General features: G+C 35.8%; 1 protein-coding gene across 5 annotated transcripts in view; it reads right to left on the bottom strand.

Moving 5' to 3' along the window:
- Positions 1-1,365: 1,365 nt before the first annotated feature.
- PPP2R5E (protein phosphatase 2 regulatory subunit B'epsilon) overlaps positions 1,366-24,104 on the bottom strand; it is a 74,755-nt gene continuing 52,016 nt past the window's right edge. For 4 of the 5 annotated variants that reach the window (XM_084521709.1, XM_084521707.1, XM_084521711.1 and 1 more), the window contains 11 exons: positions 22,140-22,241; positions 20,143-20,235; positions 15,611-15,741; positions 15,454-15,513; positions 14,717-14,825; positions 13,641-13,694; positions 13,489-13,539; positions 12,497-12,616; positions 11,326-11,453; positions 8,697-8,798; positions 1,366-5,929 (listed from right to left, as the gene is read on the bottom strand). In XM_084521709.1, the coding sequence (XP_084377835.1) occupies positions 5,830-5,929; positions 8,697-8,798; positions 11,326-11,453; positions 12,497-12,616; positions 13,489-13,539; positions 13,641-13,694; positions 14,717-14,825; positions 15,454-15,513; positions 15,611-15,741; positions 20,143-20,235; positions 22,140-22,241 (1,050 nt within the window). In that variant the 3' untranslated portion in view covers positions 1,366-5,829. The remainder of the gene's footprint in view (positions 5,930-8,696; positions 8,799-11,325; positions 11,454-12,496; positions 12,617-13,488; positions 13,540-13,640; positions 13,695-14,716; positions 14,826-15,453; positions 15,514-15,610; positions 15,742-20,142; positions 20,236-22,139; positions 22,242-24,104) is intronic. The other variant, XM_084521708.1, reaches the window with a different exon arrangement.

The raw sequence follows: 24,104 nt of genomic DNA, 5'->3' as shown, positions 1-24,104 counted from the left end.
AAAAAAAGAATAAAGTTTTGGTATATCATTTTTCATGTGATGGGGAGCTTCCAGAGAAGCCTGAAGTCATTACTCACTTCGGGTTAGTATGCTTCCTTTCAAGGTACTTACTAACAAATTCCAGATATTCACTTTGGTTTCAGCATTTAATCTTCAAAACCAAATCGTTCTGAATTCATACTGCAAGAGCACGTATCAGTTTCTAGTTTAATATCCAGACTATTGCTTCACTGCACGTTAAAGCGATAATTGAATAGAGACTTGGGCCTTTACCTGCATGCAAAACCACTTTCGTAGGCCACAGACTTGTGATCTGGGTCCAAACTTAATGCAAGATAAACTAGGAGCTCTGCTATTACATGAGGAAACCAGAACACTCCTGAGAAGGAAAGACAAAGTGAGAAATTAGCAAAGCAATTATCATTACAAGAAGTAGGAAACTGCTTTAAGTTATTAATGCCAGTCCTTTAAGGGTTGCTTTCTAACTTGCAAGTACTCAAGACAAATCCTACCCTGAAGGCCAAATTACTGCAGGTTCGAATTTTATTTTTTGAACTTCTTTGGAAAAGACTTGCCTTGCAATAAGAAAGTAAAGAGACAGAAAGATGATAAGCGATCTGAATATGGTCTTACAAGTATTTAAGAGATTTCCAATAATAGGCTCTTCTAACAAAGACATGCAAGATCCAACTGCTGAAAATTCAATTTGGAAAAAAGTCAAAGTGGAAAAAATTTTTTTAAATCAGTCTACTGGAATAACTCACCTAGGAAAGCTGACCTTTTAAAATCAGCAGTAGATGTTTAATACATACAGTCCCCAGTTTTATCGCAGCATCCACGGTGGCCGTGCTTCTGCTAAAGACGTTCACCAGCACTACCCCTTCCCAGGCTCTACCTGCCCTTCTCTCCAGAGGCTGTTTCCCATCCAAGTAACCATCTTGAGCCCTTCTCCTCACTTCTATAATGCAAGGCACAGCAGCACAAGGACTGAAACAGTAGAATGATACTACAAAGAATAAGTCTTGTTCACCTGCTGTGTTACGGCTCAAAGGGTTTACCAAAACACTGTGTAGATCTAATGCCTCTCTTCCTTTAGCCACTGCTTTTACCTTCCTCACAAGCATGCAGTACGAGGATGCTCATCATCATGAAAGGATCTTAAAAAAACACATAAACCTAATGAAATTGGAAGGTTATGCTGATAATTCTGGCAGAAACATAAACAGTACCACCTCACTGAGTGTTTTTTCTTAGACTAGTGTCCTTACATTTAAGGCATAGGAATGGGTAGCTGGTAACTCACTGTTGAAAAGGTAGATGATGTTTAGGCGGGAGGAGGTGGAAAAAAAAGCCAAGCACCTGGAAAACACTTCATTGCTTCTTTATTTAGATGCACCCACAGTACAGAGCCTCTTGAGCATGTGCAGAAGAGGAAGATTACACATTTATAGCTGGGAGCACCATTGAGTTCGAGTTTCTTTGATACCATTTTTAAGAAAGTAAACTATTTCCAAAGAATGACAATTGAACCCAAGAGCTTAAGACCTGCTTGTACTTTTATCCAGAGGTGGAAGATATTTTTCTTTTATTATTACTTTGATGTAAGTAGAAGACATTTTCACAGTCTGGTTGGACCAGTCTATATATTTTCATATGCACCTTTTAATATAATATAAAAAATGTTTCATTTTTCCCCCCTACCCACAGATAGTTTAATGCATCTAAATTTAAAAACAGTAATGGACCAGAGCATTCCTATGGGGAAAAATGAACTTTTGCTGCCCTCTCCTGCTTAAACAATGAAATGCTAAAATATTAAGATCTATGAATCTAATGCTAACCTTTAAACAAAAAGCATGACAGGTCATTCGCTATACTACAATCAAAAATAGGACAACAACAAGAAATGTATCGGTACTATTTATATTTGAAAACTCCTCATCTTTACATGAGGTTATGAATACAACATATTTACAGTAAGTGATCCAAATAACAAAAACTTGTATTCAGAGAGGTCATGATAAAAAGTGTACACTTCTGTGGATGGGAAGCAACACTTGGATAAAAGGTTTCAATGAAAATTAGTTCCATCCTGTTTCAAGATACTGTTTCATAAACCTTAAATGAAAAACTGGGCAATACAAAATCTGCTGCAGATACCAACTAGAAAAACTAATTTGTGTCTCACAACTTAGCTGCTAAGGGAAGCAGGTGAGCCAAAATAAAAATAAAAGAAAAAGGTCACATGTAAATAAAAACATTCTTCAATCTTGCACTGTCACCTTTATCTTGCTTTAGGGCCACCGCTAGCAGTGATAGTTACACAATTAAGAGAAAAGGCCATCTTTGTTTTCCAAGAGAGAACCCAAACCAAATCCTTTTGGTTTTATTCGGGGGGAGAAGAATCTGTTCAGTTCTTTCTCCTTCCTCACAAAACAATAAAAAGGTTTTTAAAGCTCTAATTTATTTTCCTTTCCATAGAGTAAGAGCCTGAGGCTGTACTTACACATGTAAAATGTAAGTACAGCTGCTGCATTTCTTGCTCAAGCAATTCTTGGCTCCGACAGCCTTGATTTTTCCATATATAGGAGGAGATAAAAAATAAATTAAATCCTTTTATTTGTGCTAAGAAAACCAAGATTAAATTTACTAGTGAACGCTCCAATGGCAGTAGAACACTTTTATTTAAAGCATTCCAACCTTTGGAAGAGAGATAAAAACCACTCAAAAGCAATGAAAGGAAAACAATAAGGGAGACTTGCAAGATGAAGAAAGCAATATGTGCTCAATTTAAAGTATCTGAGAGGAACTTCACTTTTACAGCTGTTACATCCCCATGACCTGATGCAATGCCCTAGTATTGAAAATGCAGCTCTTTCCTTTTACCAGACAGTATTCAATCCTTGCCCCTGAAACCAATATGGCACAGGACATGAGCGATCACCCAGCAACTGCCCTCCGAGCAGTTCATAAAAACATTTACACAAATAAAGGTAGTTTCTGGAACTCAAGAAGCAAATGAAAAGCACAATTAAATAGATGCACTGATCACACTTGGGCCCATATGCTGCCTTCTTCTTTGCCTACAGCTCCCATCGATCCCCAGGGGAGCTCTGTGCAGCGGCAGAATATCGCATTTGGGTTGCGGCAAACAGCGGATCCCGGGGGTACAGTCAGATCATTGTGGCAAGTGCTTCTTCGCATACATCGCACAGTGCAACCTAGCGTCGTGCCAGCCTTTTAGAGTCAAGTGACTAATATCACATCGTCTCGTTCAGCTTAAAGAAAACATTCCTTCTCGGAAGTGATAAATCATCTATAAACTTTAGATACTCCCCACTATCCCCACATCAGAGGTAACATCAGAGGTAACAAAATATTGCAACCCATCAGGTTCTCATCAGTTTTGTATGATCAATACCAAAATGTCATGTCAAAACCAAAAAGTTATGAACAAACAACACTCACCTAAACTCTAAGTACAGGACAAGGTGCTTTTTCTAATTTCACATTGTTCTGTTTTACTCCACCAGGTGGAAAACATTTTTTTTTTCCTTTGTTACATCTCAATTTTTCCACAATTGAACACAGTCTTTAAGCATGAGTTTAAAGTCCACCCTCTTGCAAAGCGTGATCATCTCACACAGAAATCACACTAGTCAATATTTCTTTTTATAACAGAAATAAAAGACTGTCAAAATCAATGGGCTAAGGGACATGATTTGTTATAAATTTATTTAATCTTCAGTATTTCAGCTTGCACCTTTGCTTCAGCACTTTAAAATAAAATGTTTCAACTATGACAATAACTGCCTAATTTACATTGCGTCCCAGTCAGTGTTCTTTAAAGAAGCTCATTAATCCCATTAAACCATGTTGTGTTTGGTGTTGCATATGAGTAGTTCCACCTTTTCTTTCCAGAATTAACAGTGCCAACTTTTTACAAAATTGTTGAGCTTACAACATTTGTGTGCGCAGACCCAGGAGTACATACACTGTGACCTGATAATCCTGAAACAGTCAGTAGTCTAGGAGGGAATTCTTTTTTTTTTTTTTTTTTTCCTCTTTTCCGTGCCTGGAAACAAGAAAACTTCAAATCCTACTGCACGTTTAAATGGTAGGAAGGAAAATATACAAGCTTGTATTTATACTGTACTTCTATCAATGGCAACAGGTCATAAATTCATGTTTGCAACTATCACAAAGACTCATGAACACCAATTCAGTTTTATACGGTAAATACTGCTGGATTGATGGTTTAGGATTATCAATTCACTGTTGTCATATGTCTATAACAGTTCAAAAGCATCCTGGAGAAAAATCCCAAAACACATACCTTTCGGTATATAATAATGCAACTGCATTAGCTAAATATATACTGTACATAAGTCTTATCAGCATTTTACCTACCAAAGATGTAAGATTCCACTTTCAAATACAAAGCAGATAGCCAATAATGCATACTTATAATACAGCCCTCTTCTTTGTTTTGTTTTTTTTCTTTTGTTTTAAACAATTTGGTCACAATGCACCTTTGATATAAAAGCATTTTAAACTTTATTATTAATACTCAGAACATTAGGATTTCCAGAATTTTTTTTCAGTAGCATTTGTAGAACCACTTTTGGTAACAAATACAGTAGTTAGGAATGAGCATCCAGATGAGAATGCAGAAGTATATTATCCAGAATCCTTTCCAGCTAAGATCATAGGGCTGGTATTGTGATGAGTAATAGTACTAAAACCACAAAAACACTATAGTATGTTTCTTAGAGGCTACATCCTCTTTTGCTGGAACACTTTATAAATACATATTAAAAAGTAAGGCAACAACTCCAAACAGTCCAAACTGCTATCTCAACTCATTTTCCAATCAGATCCATGACCACTGAAGATCAATTTCATGCTTGCACTGTTTAGTGTTTGTCTTTATTCTTTCAAAATGGTCCAATAAAAACATACTGTAATAATTTAGCAATTAGTATTTCTAAAACAGGTCTGGTATGTGTGTCCAATTCCATAACACTAATACTGGTTAGGTACTGAAATCTAGGGTGTTACCACTGCCCATTTTTAAAGGATTGTGGACACTAATTTGGATTTGCAATAAATAGGTGCGTGAATCCAAAGCTCCCTTTTCTACTATGTTTATCACCTACTAGTTTTTTTATTCCTAATGTTCAAATTAAAGAAGCACCAGAGACAGCCTGGTACTAGAAAATGCTCACACCAGTAAACAAAACTTTTATTCAGGACCTATGTTTTTTCATGGCCCTGATCTGAATGGACATTCAACTTATGAAGATGTGCAAAAGGAAAAAAAAAAAAAAAAAAAAAAAAAAGTCAAATTACAGTAAAGTTATCCAGAGAAGGAGGATGTTACACAAACTCATAAGGAAATGACAGTCTTTTTTTCTCTTTTACTATAAATACACTTAACAGTTTAGCAGAAAGACAAGCTAAATTTTAAGATTGTTCACATTTGAAAGTTGTATTATACTCTCTGCTAACGATAAATAAGGAACAGGTCCTGACAATGGAATTTGACATTGCAATTTTCATCAACAGATCTTTGAAGACTGGTTTTAAAGAAGGGTTAAAACAATGATTATGTTTGCAAAGTTCTGAGAAGTCCATCTGCTGTCCAAACTTTGGATTAAAGTCCTTATTTTTTTCCTTTACTTAGAGACAGGTATATACAGTGCTGTTGTAATAATGAAACAAATGTGAAATCTACTGTAAAGTTGCACAATACAGAAAACTGTTGCTCCATCTTCTACTACATAAATGTGTGACTCCACAGGTTAATAATGCTGTTTTGTTTTTTTGTTAAGTTGGAATTATTCCATCACGTCTAAGACCTCTCTTTAATTCCAAATCCTCCAGTTTTTTCCACAGTTCTTCACGTTCTTTCTCTTTCTTCTTCTCACTGACAGATGAAATGAAACAAAAAGTTAGCAGGAGAGAAGACTGTAGAGAACTTATATAAAAAATGTACAGTTGACATTAATTAGCAACACTAATTTTGTTCAACACATTTGCAATTCTAACATATACTTGTCTTTTGTAAATTACTTTTATTTTTCCATGTTGTTACCTATTTAAGTATCACTAAAAAAAAGGAGTACGTCCATACACTGAACACAGTAACAGTGTTCATAGACACTACCTTGTAATACAGAAGAAAAAATGCAGTGGACTTTTATTATGGGTCTAATATATCATGATTAGTAAAAAAAGAATATTTTCAGTACTAATTTTCATTGGATAATTTTCATGTTTATTTAAGGAAGCTATTTTTAACTTTAAAAATAACAGCCACTTTCTAGAATAAGTGTTCCTTTATTCTTTTAGAATCACTGTTATTACATACAATACTTTCATACACCTTAGGCATCATCACCCAAGGGAAAGTTCAGACCTAAGATACGTCTTCTGGTCAGTGCTTTGCTTTTTTTTTTTTTCCCCATAAAAAATTCGATGTAGCATTTGCTTTAACAACAGGCTTTAAATAGCTGATTTGATAAAATTAAACAGCTAAACTAATATTTGCTGAACCTGCGTTATTTGTTTTCTAAATTTCCTGTATCTGCTGTAGCTTACTTTGAATAAATCTCCCTGATACTGCAAGGTGCAAAATGCATTAAATTCTATTATATCACCCTCCAGGTTCATCTGAAGTAATAATCTAATAGTTATAGAGATACAGATTCCATGCCTGTTGTGTTACAGTATTCTTGAAAATATTTCAGTAGATTAGAAATATTATTCATACACATCTTAATTCAGCCACAATGCCAACATCTAGCCCATTTATTTTAAATTGTAACTTCCAATAGTATTTTATGCATACAAAAAATAAAAGCAACTCTTAGGTAAGTCTCTTAACAGATTAAAAAAAAAAAAAAAAGAATAGAGCCCACTGTCACTAAAACGCACTTAAAACTGAGAAAAAAAATAAATAGCCTGACATTTTCAGGCTACTTACCAGATATTTATCATCCAATCATTTTGAAATATAGGCCTACTTAGTAAAACCCTTAGGTAATGATAACCTCATTCAACTTACCTATCTGACCTATCACAGTCATTAACATTGAATATATTTCTCCTGGTTTAGTTTAGCAAAAAAAAAAAAAAAAAAAAAAAAAAAGAAAACACTGTTCTGTTAAAATAACTAAGTTTTCCTGTAAAAACTAATGTAATTATCAAAGTTTATACTAGAAGGTATTTAAAAGTTTTATAATGACAATTAGTTATCCAGACACAGGACACATTACACCAGTGTCTGATCATGCTAAGAGGCAAGTGCCTCATTTTAAGGTACAAAGTGCAACTGCCATTGATTTAAGCCACTGAGGTTCCTCCATAAAAGACTGGATTAGATGACCAGACCCTCAGCCTTTTCTGCAAGAAAACCACATAGTGCTCAATCTAGCAGATTGAGCCTTATTTATCATCAGATATCTAGAATTCATCTGCATCTTTGCTAAAATACAGCTCTAAGTCTCTAAAAGTAAAATGCTGCATTTATGTGTCAATTGTAGATTTTACATGTATAAAACTTTGTATTTTACAGTAATTAAGCAGAACAAAAGGACGGTGTGAATCCAGCCACACAATTCAAAACAAATGGCATCCAAGAGGCTTGAAAGACTGTACCAACATAGCAATTTCTGATGACATACAGTACGTACAGTACCCTTCGCTTTGCTTGTGGGAACACCAAGTCACACCAAACATATGACAAAGTTGCAGATACTGTTCAGACTTCATGATTTATTTATTTTTTTTTGGGGGGGAAGACACCTGCTATTCTGTATAAGCTAAAATTCTTGAGAAAAGAATCTGCACTGTAATTGCAAAATGAAAATTAAGGAGCACAGGAAAATAGGCAAAATAAAAATACCATATCATAATATCATAACTAATGACTGTATGAGTGGTGCACCTAATGGATCCTGCATACTCAAAGATTCAGCTACAGCAAGACTTCCGAATAAGAACCAAAAGAATTGAGAGATGCCTCTTTGCTTTAAGACATCTAGCCTATGTGCAGTGTTTTGGAAGAATCAAATCTTTGGGATTTCCCTTATGCTTTTTTCCAAACTGTGTAAGTATTTTTGTTTGTTTGTTTTTTACATGATTAAGTGAAGCATTATCTTTAAACACTTGTTTTCTTTTATTGCTGAAGAGCTTCACAGAATGGTTAAGGTTGGCAGGGACCTCTGGAGGTTATTGGGTATAACCCCTTTCTTAGGAAAACCCAGAGGAGGTTGCCCAGGACCATGCCAGATGGCTTTTGAAGACCTCCAAGAAGGCAGACTCCGCAACCTCTCTGAGAGATCTGGAACAGTGTTCTGTCAAGAGCACACTAAAGACCTGCTTCCTGATGTTTAGACAGCAAATACAGAAAATAGCTTTATATATCTAACTCTCTTGCAGTATGGGGTCAAAAGGAATTCTGGATGGATTCCCAAGCTAAGCAACAGGTACTGTATTTTATAAGGAGTAAAGAACAACATTTACATGACATTATCTTACAACTCGCAAAGAGAAGGCTCAAGAGAATATAGAGGAAAAAACAAGGCACTGTGTCAATTATGTGTGAGATAATGCAACTGCAGCTGAGTGTAAGGAATAAACTAAACAGCAGGCCTTATGCACAGCTGACAAAAAAAGCTTTAAAAAGTTACCGCTGACGATCTGACTTGTAAGTGGCTGTCAGCTCGTCAAACATGGTGCTGTTCATCTCCATAAAAGCCTTCAACACATTGTAGACTAAAGCCACAATAGCCCTGTGAAACATTAACAAAGAAAAAAAGGAGTTTAGTTTCAGGTGAAATCAAACATGAAAGAAAAGTATTTCTCTTACCATCATTTCTGCTCTTGAAAGTATGCTAATTCTTTGATTTCTATGGAACTACTCTTGATTAACACATTTGAAGGTGAGAATCTGCTCTCATGTCTCTACTGACTACTTACATGGCGTAAACCAAAATGCTATGGTAAAAGGTAACAACAGAAAGCTATCACATTGAAGATGTAATAGCTCTTGATGTGGAGCAATTCTGAATGCAACTCCAGAGATTAAAATCATCAATGCTTGCAGAAGTAACAGAATTTAAACACAAGAAGGGAATGATTCATATTTCCTTAACTTTTTTTTTTCTAGGAAGCTGAATATTCAGTGCATCTCTGCAAAATACAAGGCTTCATTTCAAGAGTGATTTCCTTGTACCACTACATTTCATATTCATTTTCACGTTTGTATATCAAAAAAATAAATCTAAAAAAAAAAAACTTATGGATGAGATATTGCAGTACCTATGCAAAGCAGTATAGAGCATCTATATAAACCTCTGCTTTCTTTGCTTTTTGCTGTTCCTGACCTTACACAAAAGCCAATATATCACTTATTTTATTTCTCGTTGCTTAACTGCATAAAATGTGACAAGTGGGCTTATATAAGAGGTGATGTATAATCCTAGTAATTTCAAAAAGCTTTCAAAGGCATCTTGTCCCACAAAGGTTCAAGAAAGTTAAAGTCAGTTTACTCTTTTACACCATCTGACTAGATAACTAACCTAAAATATAACAATTTCCAAAGTAATATGGGTCTGCCAATAGTCTGATTATCCAGAGTTCAAAATTCTTTTCTGGCAGAGATGAAGATAAACAACTAAAAAAATGAAAAAGAAAAAGAGAAAAAAATCTGAAAATATTCAAAGAATTTGAATAGACTATCTATCAAGAAATCCAAGTTCCTCACCCAATACTAAAGTTATCATATACAGACACAGATCTGCTTATGAAACAACTCTTCATCCAGTAAAGTAAATGAACACTACAGGTGCAAGGAACATTTAAAGATAACCTATCCAGAAAATGCGCCAGTTCCCCATCCCGATCTTATTCGCTTCTTTCAATAAGCTTTCATTTTTGTTGCCTGCATTTAAGAATGTTCTTAGAAAGATACCTTAAATACCTTCTTTATTTCACATGTATCTTAACCCAGTTTGCATGTCAAAGGTACAACACTCCTGTGGGTATAAAACTCCGAGATCTGGGATGCTGGCGTATTCTTATTACCAGAAGCATCCCAGTACATAGCACAAAAGGTTGGGCAGGCTGGTTTGAGACTCGCAATGCAGTGTTAATGCCATGGAAAGTGTCTTTTTTTTTTGTGTTCTGTTATCTATATGTTTCTTGAAGACCTCCAGGAATGGTGACTCAATCACTTCCCTGGGCAGGCTGCTCCAACACCACAGATCCCTTTCAGTAAAGTCATTTCTCCTAATATCAAAACTAAACCTCCCTTGGCACAAATTAAGGCCATTTCTGCCCATCTTGTCACTTGGTGCTTGGGAGTAGAGCCCAATCCCCACCTTGATACAATCTCCTTTAAGGTAACTGTAAAGAACAGTAAGGCCTCCCTCCCCTCAGCCGCCTTTTTTAAAAGGTGACATATTTTACCTTGTAGTAATGTTTTATGTAGTAATGTTTTATGTAGTAATGTAGTAAAGATGACATGTTTTACAAATACTTTAGAGTAAGGCCTTACCAAATCAGCTGGGACCTGACCACAGCACACTGGGTTTACTAAACAGTCACCACTCTGGCTTAGAAACACATTTCAACCGAAGTAGAGTATGTGTGACATCCAACTGTAACACTGTTTTTTATGACAACATTTTCTACTAGGTCATCAAGTTTAAAAATCAAAAAGCCAAATTAAGAGGATATCAGTAGGAAGCTACTGCTCTATGATTGTGCATAATAGAGAACAGCTGTATTTAAATGCATTTTGAAAAAAAAAAAAAACCAACCTAATAACATACTGGTTTATATATGCTGCATAAATGTTTAGAAAAATGCTTGTACCAGAAGTCTACCAGGGGGATCAGTACCATCCGCAGTACAGCCACAAAGCCTTATTAATGCCAAGTGATATTATTCCAGATAATTTAGGAACACACTTAACACATTAACTAGCTTGTAAAAATCTGTTTACGAGAAATGCTTGATGAGCAACATTTTTTCTTCAGTAACAATGCAACATCTAATTTCTCTTCCTTCCAATTTATGAGAAGGTTTATTTTTATCCCATAAGGTACTGATTTTTGTTTACATACCAGATAATTAATAACATTTTGAGCCAAGCTTAAGCATGGTCTAATTTATATTGGCATGAACAGAGCTGCACCTGCTCATGTCAGTTTTGAATCTGGATCTTTCCTGTTCTGTCATTCTTCAGCAGACACTTCCTTAAGTTGATCAGCAGTTTGACAAGAGGTAATTTAAAATTTAATTGCAAAAACTTACGGATTCCAGTGCTCTTTAGAAATCCTATAAAGGCTGGAAAACATGATGGGAAGTATAACGTTTGAATTCTCCTCTATCAAACTCATGATGTATTCATTATTCCAATAATACAGTGCTCTTTCAGCCACCTTTGAGTCAAAGGAATAAAATATTAATGGGAATTCAGATACATTTTTTGTAATAATCTGAAGCAAAACCAAGTCATAGAAATTTCATTAAGATGAATTAACAGAAATCATTAATTTGGGAAATAAAACTCTATTTTAATCAATAGTATAACCTGCATTAATGGTATCTTTGTACTGTAATTCAGATCCCACAGCATCCATTTTCTCTTTCCCCTGAACAATACATTGTGACTCACTGAAGACCAAGAGCAGATGATGCAACAATACCGCAGCTATGGAAGAGAAGGGCAAGTGGAAGGACTTACCATCTCCCCTTTCTCTCAATCCTGTGACTTCCCAGTTGGAAGTAACAGCACCAGGATACGAGAGGAAGGAGGCAGGGAGTATGTGAGATGAGGTCTTAAATGTGGGGAAGACTAATGACAGAATCACCTTGGCAGGGAGATGGAAACTAGGAGGGAAAACACTGATCTACATAGTGTTTAAAACAGATGTAGCCCACGGAAGAGCCTACAGCAGTCCCATCTGCCTTTGTGCCAGGAAAGGTCACGTAACTTAATACAGAGATGATACAAGCCATGAATCCTGTCTCATCTTCGCATACGATTAAACTTAATTCCTATTCATCCCCCTTCTCACCATCATGCAAGAAAGAAAATAGTTTATGGGATCAATCACCTCTAACCAGACATCTCTTTAGAGAAGGATGGAGGTAGTAGAACAAGAGACACATTAAAAAAGTAAGCAAATAGATCTTACTGGGCCTATCAGTCCAAAGGCCATACAGTGAGTACCTATACCTATAAGGGCTCAAAGTCTGCCTGGATAAAATTTAAACTCTTATGTGGCTTAGGTTCTGTGCTGTAACCCCAAATATATTTAAAATGTTATAATAGAACTCAGAACTAAACATCTACTGCAACATACCTTTCCATAGAAATCCAGAAGAACAAGTATTTTAAACTACATAATATAAAATAGTATTTACATTTGAGGGGGTTTTATGTTTGAAATTGAGGCTATACATTCCTATACAAACTGACCTGAAAATGAGGACTAGAGACACACTTGGCAATTTGTTTAAACAAGGGTTCCTGGATTTTGACGAATTGTGACGGTTCAATTACATCCAAGATTTCCTCCAGCTCTCCTAGGAACATGACCTGCAGACAAGGAATGAAGCACTGAATTCAACAACTATGAATTATCTTTATCAATAAAATGCTGCATACCCTCAAATCCCACCACTTCAGGAAAAAATAGAAGCTCCCACTAGTTCAACAAGACCCTTGGTCAAAAAACCCAATCAGTTCTAGCTTTGACAGCTTCTGGATCTAGTTTCTTAAAGAAAGAAGTATGTGCAAATGCTCTATTGGTAGTCCTTTAAAGCAAACTTCAGAATTGCACCAGGATACCCATGCTGAAAAACCTAGTCTCATACAAAGACTTTGAATAGCCAAGTCTTTAAGTCTGTTAAAGAAAGTCATATAATTTTAACTCATTTTTCAAAGTAATACTGAAAATAACAGTTTTGCTATGTCATGAAATCTCAGGGATATTCAGATTTGCATTAAGAATTTGAAACAAAAATGCTAAGTATTAACTGCCTCTTAACACGTTCAGCGGGTAAACCCAGAAAATAAAACATTCTTTATACACCCTGGGAAAATACTATCCTCACATATAAACAATTCCAAATCGAACATTTTTTCCAATCTATCCTCTATATATTTATTGTCCCCTTTCTAAAACAAAACAAAATTGTATTTTCTGTGTAAAAACTAGAGCTTATTTTGTGAGTAGAAATGGCTATCAGAAGCTTTTCTCTTCATAGTCAAAACTATCCAGAAAACGATACAAAACAAAAGAACAAAAAAGCAGAATTCAAGCATAGAAAATCTTCTACAAGAACTAACACCAACATCCAATACAGCATGTGCAATCTACCTGGAGAAACGTAAGAATTCCCTGCACATTATATCATAGAGCAAACTAACTTTGTTGTTGTTGTTGTTAATACTAGCATGTCATTTACCTCTTTCTGACTGCAGGTTTTTGGCCAGAATTTCATTAAGCCTCTGATGACCTGAATAAGAAAAAAAAGAAATTAGACATATATTTTTTTAAATTCCTCATGAAAAAAATAAGCTGTTTATGACAGAAAAAAAAAGTATGAAAAATATTTACTGGTTCTGTGAGCGAGGGGTCTTTCTCCAGAAACTGTACTATGCAATATGCCAGCTGTGAAGAGAAAAAGATTTCAGAAAATGAAGTTAGAACATTTCTATACAGATATCACAAAAATATTTTAAGAAGCCACAACAACAACAAAAAAAAGAGGCTCAAGGCAAGATGCTATACAGCTTTCTAAAAATGTATCCAATTTTACACTGAGATGCAGTTTGCACTGTGTAAATCCATTCAAAGTCCAGTTCACAGGAACAACAGGTAACACGTTACAAAAACCTTAAGGTGACAAAGTACCATACACAATTAAAAACCAGAGCAGCTCAGAATTCTAAAAACAGGAAGATAACAGAAGTTTAGATGATTGTTACTCTCTGAAATAACATTTTACACTTCTTGTGTATTGGCAAAATCATGAAAACTCACAAGATGTGCTAGCACAGCTAAAACCTGTAACATAGTCAGCAAGTGCTGCTTGAAACGCAGAACAAAGACTGCACTATCTGAAGATCAGACAGAAAGGCAACAGGTATCACGTAACAGAAGAAAAATATCATAATGAAAACTGAATGTATAAAAGGACATATGAAAGCATAAACGCGGTATTAAGAGGTCTGTGAGTGAAAACGTTTAAGGTTATGCAAAAGTGAGGGGATTACTATTCAGAAAGTTGCCAGAGCGATGAAGAGTTTAGCCAGGACAAGACTAAAGAAACCTGGATATCCTCTTGGGACACGGAAAGAGGATGATAGAATGAGAAAGGTAACCTTGTGAGAATGGGAAAATTGCAGAGAGGAAAACTGAAGAGTTAAGCTACTAAACATACACGTAGGTTACATTTTTATTTATACAAAGTTATACATGTAGGTTACATTTTTAATTACCTAATCAGAATAGAAGATATTTATCAAAAAAAACATAGCAAAAGAATAAAAAACTGCTGTATTGTCCCACATTACAAAAATTTTCCCCCACCTTTTTTATGTGCTAGTCAATTAAATTTCCTAAATAGCAAAAACAAACAAACAAAAAAATCATCATTCTAACTGATCAGAAAATATTTTTATAAATTCTACCTGTGCATGGAAGAGTGATAAACTCCTGACAGTATGTAAAGGAATCAGCACCTTCACCAGGAACTGTTTATGCTCTGCCTTAAGAGGTAAAGCAAAACCATTGATAATACTAGAAATTAGAAGAGAAATATTTGTTAGTGTTATCATAGAAAACATTCTGAAGGTCTGAACAAGATCTTTCTACATTCAAATAATTTAGCAGTCAGCACCTGTTTACAGACAGCAGGATCATGCTGTCTTAACAAGTGCTAAATTTTCTCCTCCTTTATATTAGCAGTGCAGTATATCTATGTAGTAATTCAGCTCTGACTTAGGAACAATGATATAAACAGCTGCACAAACCTGTTGCCAAACAGATAAGAACTTGCCTTTGTTGTTCTGTAAATTCATATACAAAAGGTGTTCTTGGGTAATTAACTTACCAGAATTACATCTGAAACATTCACACTGTTAGCATACTTAAAAACAAAACAAAACAAAACAAAAAAAAAACACTATAGCATGCAAGAATGAAGTGTAACACACACAAATCCATCCAACACTTTTTTGGCTGTAACTTGCACCCAGCTAAATACTCTTGGCAAAAATGTGATAGATTTGCACATGAGCTTAAAGATGACCACATGCACACATTTGTTTTCAGAATAGGGGCTTATAGCAATACTTCCTTCTAAGTCTGACACTATTCTGACACATTCAGAATGGAAGTTAGAGATAGATAATAAAGACTCACTTACCTTCCTAAAATTTCCAACAGTTCAGCTACGCCATTGAAGTGTTCAGTTTCATAAACAAATCTTAAAAAAAAGAAAAAAAAAAAAAAAGTTAAACATCAGTAATGTATCAGTTTCCTACAATGTTCCTAAGAGAAAAATACATTCTCCCACAACTTACCGTAGAAAAATATTATTAATCTGTTTTCGGATAAATGCTCTAAGACCCAGAAACTTGCCATAAATTCTGTGCAAGACTGTTTTTAGGTAGTCCCGTTCTCGAGGGTCTTCACTGTCAAATAGCTCCAACAGCTGTGTTTAAAAGAAACAGAACAACAAAAATTGAATATTGACTTTACATTTGACAAGTATGACACAGACTTCTATATGACAGTTAAATTCATGCAAGCTTATACGAGTAAGAACATCTATATTACCCAAGGTGTAGAAATACAGAATTTAAAAAATCTGTTGCAACCCAGATACATCATCACGAAGCTCAGCTTATTGATCTTCACTTCTGACATAAAAACTTGGAAATCTTCCAACAACAAAGACACTTTTGATTAACAGGCTCTAAAACGCTGCCTTCTTCCTCCCCCAAAATAAATAATATGATATTGTCGCATCTACAAATTAAGACAATTTACCTACCCCCTCACTCTGAAGAACTGAAAGACATTGCTCATTTGCTCTAATATTTTACTCCCACAATTTTGTGTCAAAGTCACATTTTTCCTAATTGCTTGTAATTTATATTATGAGCTCTTAAGTCTTCCTAGTGATTACATGGCCTGCACAATGTGGAAAGACTCAACGTTGACATCTGTGCCAGCACTGGATCCGCTGTCACAGGATCTCCACTAATCTCAACATGAATCAAAGAATCAAGGACAATTAATCCTCCAGGTTGAACAAAATGTTATCTTCAGTTTAAACAAAGCAAAAACATACAAAAAGAACTTTACTAAGAAACTGTTAAATCAGATTTTAAAACAGCAAAATAGTTACGTGGCACGCAGTCAAAACAGAAAACCATCCTCAGTGTTTTACTGTACAAAATATACCCTGGAACACTGCTACCCTAAGTTGCCTTTTAGAATTAAGGTACGGAACAAGCAGCAGCAATGTCAGCTACACATCTTTGTTCTATTCCCCTTGAATCATCTATGACAAATATCTGAGTTTCACCTCACCCCTTCTCCATCTTTTCTGACACCACAACATTTGTTATTTTGGCAGACAGCTGGAATGAATTTAAAGGTAAAGTAAAAAAAAAAAAAAACAACAAAAAAAAAAACAACTACACAGAAAATAATGAAATCTAAGCTAGTAATCAAAAGGAACCATTATCGCTCTTACATGAAAAATAAAGTAACTGTGAACTAGTACCTATCTTGCAAGAGAAATTAAATATGCCAAAGAGACCTTACAAATGTTTAAGATGCTGCTAGAAAATCATTACAGGAATGGTAGAAAACAAAATTGTCTTGTTTTTACAATCAGATAAATTATAAACACCTATTATAAGTTGATATGTAAGTCTATATATGCTACCTTATCTCTGTTAAACTGCTACTCCATTTTGAGGAGGTTATGGAGGGGGAAAAAAAAAAAAACAAAAACAGAAAAAGATGATTAAAGAGTCTTAAGCTTTCTGGGATTTTGCTTTCTAATAGTTAGGTTTAGGACTGATGTGTGTGTTCTTTTTCATTGTGTCAGATGTATCCCACTTTTCCTTGCAGTAAGGAGCTGTGGTGGGAATTTCATGAGGAAATTACAAGGTTTGTCAGCTGCCCACTCGAGGTTATAAACACATTCATTCGTTAAATCAGTTCTGCAGTTAAATAAATAAATAGTCACCTCATCCTTCCCCAAATAGCAAATTTCACCCAAAGATAGCAAACAGCTGGAAGCACTTATGTTTTTAATTTTCTTATTGGATTGTTTTTAGGAGCAAAATATTTATATTTCCAGTTCTGTAATACAGGTCCTCTGTGGAAACGTTACTGAAGTCAGACTCAGTCTGTCATTTAAAAAAAAAGATTATTTTGATTTGTCCAATTTGTTATCAGTTTTCAACAATAAAGACTTATTTTTATGGATAAGCTGCAAGACTTCCATAATTTGCATGACTACTCTGACACTAAACATACACAGAAAAGGGAAATAAAATTTCCAAAATAGCAACCTACAGCAACACAGATACTTGTGGAGGTATTTCAACAGCAAGTCTCTTAGCAACCACTGCCAACCATTTCAGGCTGTGTACCAGCGGTCTTTAGAAATGAACAGTTACACTGTTAGTGCACAACATTTTAGCAAAACACACAGCTGAAAGCCAGCAACAAATCTATATTTAATTAAAACAAATAAAAACCAACAACAACAACAAAAAAAAATAAAGCAAACAACAAGCAAGCAAGAAAAAAACTTGAAAAATGCCCATTTCAAAGAAGTCCATCAAATTTAAAAAAATAAGAGAAAGCTGATTAGGAAGATTGTCACAGCTGTACTATTGGTGTCATGAAACACCCAACATGCTTTAAGTTCTTAAGGCTCAAATTGGTTTCCAATATAAGTCATTTGTAATCACAGGTTCCTAACTCTGGGCATACAAAAAAATACTGCAAGAAGAAGTGCAAGCACACTCAAGCTCCTATAGACCACATGGAAACGCTTAGAGACACAGAAATATATCTATTTGCACATGTATGTAAGGCTCAGCAGAACTTTTGATAGAAAAACATGAATTTTCAGTTGACACACGATACGAAGCACTATATAAAAATGCATCACCTAACCATATGGCAAGAGCTTCAAATTCTTAGAATTCTTTTAAGCTCCAATTGTTGTATCATCCATTTCAGATACGTAGGTTTCAAAATATCACACTTCCCCCTTTCAGGAGATATATTCTGTCATTTAGCAGATTTATTGAAGACTAATAAGATCTTCAAAATTTTTGTCATAGACCTATTTAGAAGTGTTTGGCACCTGCTGTGCCAAATCATAAAAGGGCATAAATCATAAAATCATCAAAATCATCAAACCATAAAAATGCCTTGAAAAGGTTTAAGTGAGTAGGATACCATCAGTCACAAACAAACTCAGCAGCATGTAACAGGAGCACCTGGAAACGTTTATTCTCTAGATTTGGAAGACAAACACAAACATTCCTTCTAAGTCAATCCTGCTCTACCTGAACAAAATAAAATTAGCCTGGAAAAACCTGCCAAGAGTGACTTCCCCCCAGTCACATTCTGACATCTCCATCAGGCACTGGATGACAAGATTGTTGCAACCTCTTGTTCAAATCAATATTTGGATGAACAAAAAAGGAAGCTCCACCACAGAGGTTTGATCTGCATAAAAAACACTCTCATATTTAGGAGATGGATAAAATAAAAACATGCATATTCTAATGCTCTTCTAGAGGAAAGAAGGTCTTGGGATATTAAGAAGGGAACTGAAGTCCCTTCTTTGAATTTAAGAATAGAAACTGCTTTCTTTGCTAAGTTTATCAGGTATTTTTTATATGAGTAATGTACAAGGGCAGCAAAACCACTACCTTTATTGCCTGAGCATCAAAGAGAAAAGTAAAAGCTCCATGAAGAAGAGGAGAGAGAAAGGCATTCAGAAATGCTGTCTCTCCTGCCATATCTAGTTTGGCTTTATTCAAGTCTCACTCCCTAAGGCAACACCCTTTTCCAGCTAAGTAGGAATCTTTATGAATTTCCATGATTTCAAAAGCAAGCTGCAGACTGCCTTAAACACAAAATTCCATCTGATTTAGTGGTTCTAAATGGGAACCATTAATTCACCGTGGGAACAGAAAACACAAGACAGATGTATTGTTGAAAGCTGAAGACAAAAAGGCAAAGGATGCCTATCTGTGAAGTTACCTGGTTTATCCCAGAAAACACCTTCCTTCAGCTCTCTCTGTTCTGACTTCTGTTGATGTCTGGGAGAAGCTTCCCCAGCAGAGAAGTCTACCTGCTATAGTTCCACGTGAAGCAGGAGGAGGAGGATGAAACATGCCAGCTATGTGGCTACCAGCTCACTGACTGAGGCTCTCCTCCACTCAGGCATAATGGCAAGCAAATTTCAAAGATAAAGCTTCCCATTCCTTGTTCCACGTTGTTTATTACTGATGCTACTTCTATGCTTCTAATAGAGCTTGAACTTTATATGGCCTTTTGATTTACTTCCTCCCCAAGCACTATAGCATCACTGTTTCCAATGCTACTTGGGGAACAGGCTTGTTAACGAACTTCTGCCCTTGTTGCCAGCTCTCCAGTAGAGAAAAATAGCTTCCCCTTCCAACAGAAATATTTTAACAATATTAAGACATTAAAACTGGGGTTAAAGTAGTCTCTCTAGATGGCAGCATTTATAGATGACTTGACAGAAAGGCTTTCATTTCTCAACAGCTATCCTTTCAGCTCACTCTCACTTCCAGCTAGTCAAATATTTTGATTAACATATTAAAACTGGAGCCTGTCCAAGTATGGTATATATCTACAGCAACAGAGACTTGCATATAAACACACATACTTCCTCTATCTCTAGTTTGACAACTTGCATTGTAAGCAGTTGTTTATAATTTTCTGATGCAAATAGAGTTTCACTTTCAAATTCCAAAGAGCATCTTTTCAAAGCAATTTTTTTTCAAAAGCAAAACGAAGCCTTAAAGAAAACAGATCAGCTTACCTGCAATACAAATTTCTGATCTATGTACTTTTTGGCAATGCTGGGCTGAAATTCTTGGCTTTCCAAAAATCGTATGAAAAACTCATATACAAGCTGCAAAAGGGAAAAAAATGTTTTAGTTTATGACTTCATTACTCTTTGTATTTTTAAGTGTTTCAGTAAATTCTTTCCATACAAAATAAAATACTTATTTTTCCACAAAGCTGAAGGATTAAAAATGAAAAATATCATTCTCTATTATCAAATTGCTACCTTAATGTTAAAATTAAATACTTAAGCTTTGTAAGTTAGTTCTGCTTATTTAACTCCAGTCAGAGACATTTCATCACCAAGAACACACTGCCATCTTGTAATGCTTGTTATCATCTCCTAAAGCTTACCAGGGTAACTTGAAAGCACATTTAAACTGTCTCTGAACTGCTGAAGTCATACCAAATACAGAAATTTATGATTCTGAAAGAGCTGGTGAAATAGTTGGAAATATTTGATTTAATTTAGAAACTGCTTAGAGTAGTGTTCTATGGCAACTTGAAACATGGAAAAAAATACAAAACAGAATTTAATCAGGATTTCCTAACTTACCGTAAAAATTAGCCGGAGGGATGGAGAAAACCTGCCTGCTTTCATGCAATTCGATCTCTGCCCAAACTACTCACTTTTATTCAATATAGAAAAAGAGTATAAAAACAGGCAAAAAAGAAGTGAAAGGCACTCCAGTGGCCTCGTAGGACAGCAACTCTGACCTGTCATTGATGAGATGAGCTACCAGCTAGCAATTCTTTTTACTGCACCTTTTCAGTTTTGGGGGATTGCTACTTAGTATTATTTATCAGGAAATTATTCAGCATCCTAAATTTGCATGGACAGTGGCATAAACTTGAATGTCATGCTTAAATATCAAAACAAAACGTGAATTCAAATATACCTCTCTGTCTGATATTTCCTTTTCCTTCCTTTCCTTTTAAACAGTGACTTTTAAAACTACAGTACCAATGTCAATGAACACAGGATAACAGACGCATCTGCCTGTGCTGTTTCCAGGCAGGCAGAGCTGTCCGTAGCTTCCTTGAAGATTTTAAGATTTCTGTTTTGTGAAGTTTATTATAAATAAGGGGTAAAAACCTACGTTCCGATGGATTCTAAATCTGAGAACGAAGAGTGAAACAAATTGCTCATAGGCAAATACTTGCATGCAACTGTCAAATAAAACACTCGTTTCAAGCTGAGATCAATCATATGTCTTTGCTCACAGACACTCCTAGACTTCACAAACTGCTACTCAGGCAAACTTCTTCTAAATTTACTTGTGGCATAAGTCACAGTCCTGGATAACAGAGACAGGATCTGCACCTGTATTGTCTATAAAGAAACTACTGCACTACCATCAATTATGATGTCTTTCTCCAAAATTAGTTCATGTTTTTGTTCAAAATACCTTCCACTGACACTTGAGAAACAGAGGAAGTGATGACAGACAGCAGTGAGCATGCATCCTGCTATGACCACCTGAAAGCAAACTTCAACCCACAGAGAGGAAGGGAGACAGATAGGGATGTAGATTCTCATTTGTTTTTCTGATCTGCAGTCAACGCCTGCATGCTTTTCTTTACGAAAGTTAACTATCCTGAGTAAAGCAGAACTGCTGCAGCAGCATCCCCACAATGCCTTTGCTGATGTTGCTGAAAAATACCTGTGCATCAGAGCAGTTTGGAAAACAAATTAATTTTTAAATCAGCAAAGGAAAACAAGAATGTAAGAGACACCGTCAACTCGAGTTTGAAATAAAGTTCTAACATGGGGCAAATTTACAAAGTACTCTCCTGTCTTTGTAGGTACTGTGTTGAAAGCCAAGAGCAACATTAGAAGAGCAGAAATAGAATTTTGTTATAATATCTCGGAGACTAGTTCTGACTCACAGGTTAAAAAAAAACCTGCTGAAAATGATTAGATACAATAAGTAATTATAAGCGTTTCTTTTGAGATAAATGATCAAAAACCTGTAAATGTGGCCACGATGCCTCCAAGGTGGGCTCATCTTCTTCTGGATCAAATTCATTGCTGTCACTAGGTGGGAGAGTTCTGAAGATATTGCAAGATACCTGAAAGGTGAAAGAAAGAATAATGAGATCTGTTTTTCAAACAGGTGCTAGATTTCAGGACTGTGTCTATGCCTACTCTACGTGTCTTCTATCGCATAAGCAGGGTTTCTTTTACTTATGCATGACAAAGTTCTTTATAAATGGTATAGGTCAAAGGAACACATCGCTTTACAACCTTGGATTCCCCTTCTCCAGCTTTCCACACTTCTTCCCAGTGATCATCTCATCCTTCCTTCCCAGTGATCATCCTCATCTGCCATCATTTATGTGCCTGGACACTTCGTGCCAAGCACAGAACTTGGTACTAAATGCAAGCAACAAATACTATTTGCTTGTCGCTTAGCCCAGATTTTACTTCACGGTTGCCTCACTTTGCTTAATCTCATTTAGAGGTACTTTGCTGAGGCTGCTTTGCTGATGGCACGAGCCTCACAAAGCAGAGACAACTGGAATGGTTTCCTGAGTTAATTATACTGCTGAATGGAGTGTACAGCTTATTATGCAGCAAATCTGATAAACTGTAAACATGCTGCAGGGCCTCTTCTGCACTTTGAAGGTGGTGGTGTGCCTTCTTTACACTCTGCCACTGCATTTGACCCATCTCTAAGCTGGTTAATCAAACAGCTGGGAAAAGCAGCATGTTATCTCCTAATCCTGTTTATACATGACCCCTGCATAGCAGTTCAGACAAATTAATCTATTTAAGAAACAGAAGTAGTATACTCTTCAGCACCCTAATTTATTTTTCCAGCCTTTTACTCCTGTAAATATTCGAAAGTTAGTCTGTAAGGCATGTTTTCAGGATGTTGGCAACCTAATACGAAAGGGCAGTTTAAAGGCAAGAGTTTAAAACAATCCAGGTACTGATGAAAACAGACTGTAAGTTAAGGTGAAGTTTTAGAACTTGCAAGATAAACAAAAGAGATTCAGGAACTGCATAAATAAAAGGATGAAGCAAAAAGAAGCTGTAGGAAAGCACACGTTGTACATACCAGTGAGGAATATTCACCGGACACAAGGGGAAAAACACAAAACTGGCTAACTGAAGAATAAATATGGCAAACCAGAGAGCACAGAAAAAGATTGGCCAGATGGGTTTTCTGCTTGGACTTCTTTCGTCTTGCCACAAGAGGGAGTATTTCACTACTGTTAAAGCAGTGTTACAGGAGCCTTCCCTGTCCATGTAAATCTGTTGTAAAGTCGCATGACTTTCAACCCTAATACGGCACTTCCCAGCCTGTGCTCATACTGAACGTACATACAGAGAGTTCTGTATGCACACCTGCCAGGTGATTACTAGCATTTAATAGGCGACATTCTCCTTCCTTCTTCTCCATCCTTTTCCCTGATTCTTTCACTTCTCTCAAAAGCCCCTCTAAGAGAAGACTTTTCTAAACCAGGTAAGCGCTCCCAAAGACACTGGTTTCAGTTTGTCCTTCCTCGGGGATTTCTGAGCTCCCCCTTCTATATCCCTGAGGATACAGAAGGTAGACGAGCAAATAGACAAGGAAAGTGATGAATTACGAGGACAGAGTTGTTTCTGTATCAGGGCACAAGGAAACAGAAAGAAGAAATCCCAAAAGATTCCCAAGTAAAAAGGGGAAGGTGCCAATAGGAACATTTCCATCCGAACATCTGGGATTCTGCAATACTTACTGAAGCCTTTTTGGTCACTGCTTCACATCTGAAAATACCAACTTTCTCAGCACTTCAACAAAAATAGGGAACTAGCAAAATCAAAAGCAGTCTGCAGCTATTTTTTTCTGCTTTAAACTTCATTTGAAACACAAAATTCTTGTGATATATAAATGTAGTGATATACAGGTTAATGAAATTTGTACCATCAGAGAAAAGATCAGTATT

The sequence above is a fragment of the Aythya ferina genome, assembly GCF_964211825.1.
Source record: "Aythya ferina genome assembly, chromosome: 5".
Classification (NCBI taxonomy): Eukaryota; Metazoa; Chordata; class Aves; order Anseriformes; family Anatidae; genus Aythya; species Aythya ferina.
Note: the sequence above shows the minus strand (reverse complement) of the source record. Positions and strands in the feature narration are given on the sequence as shown.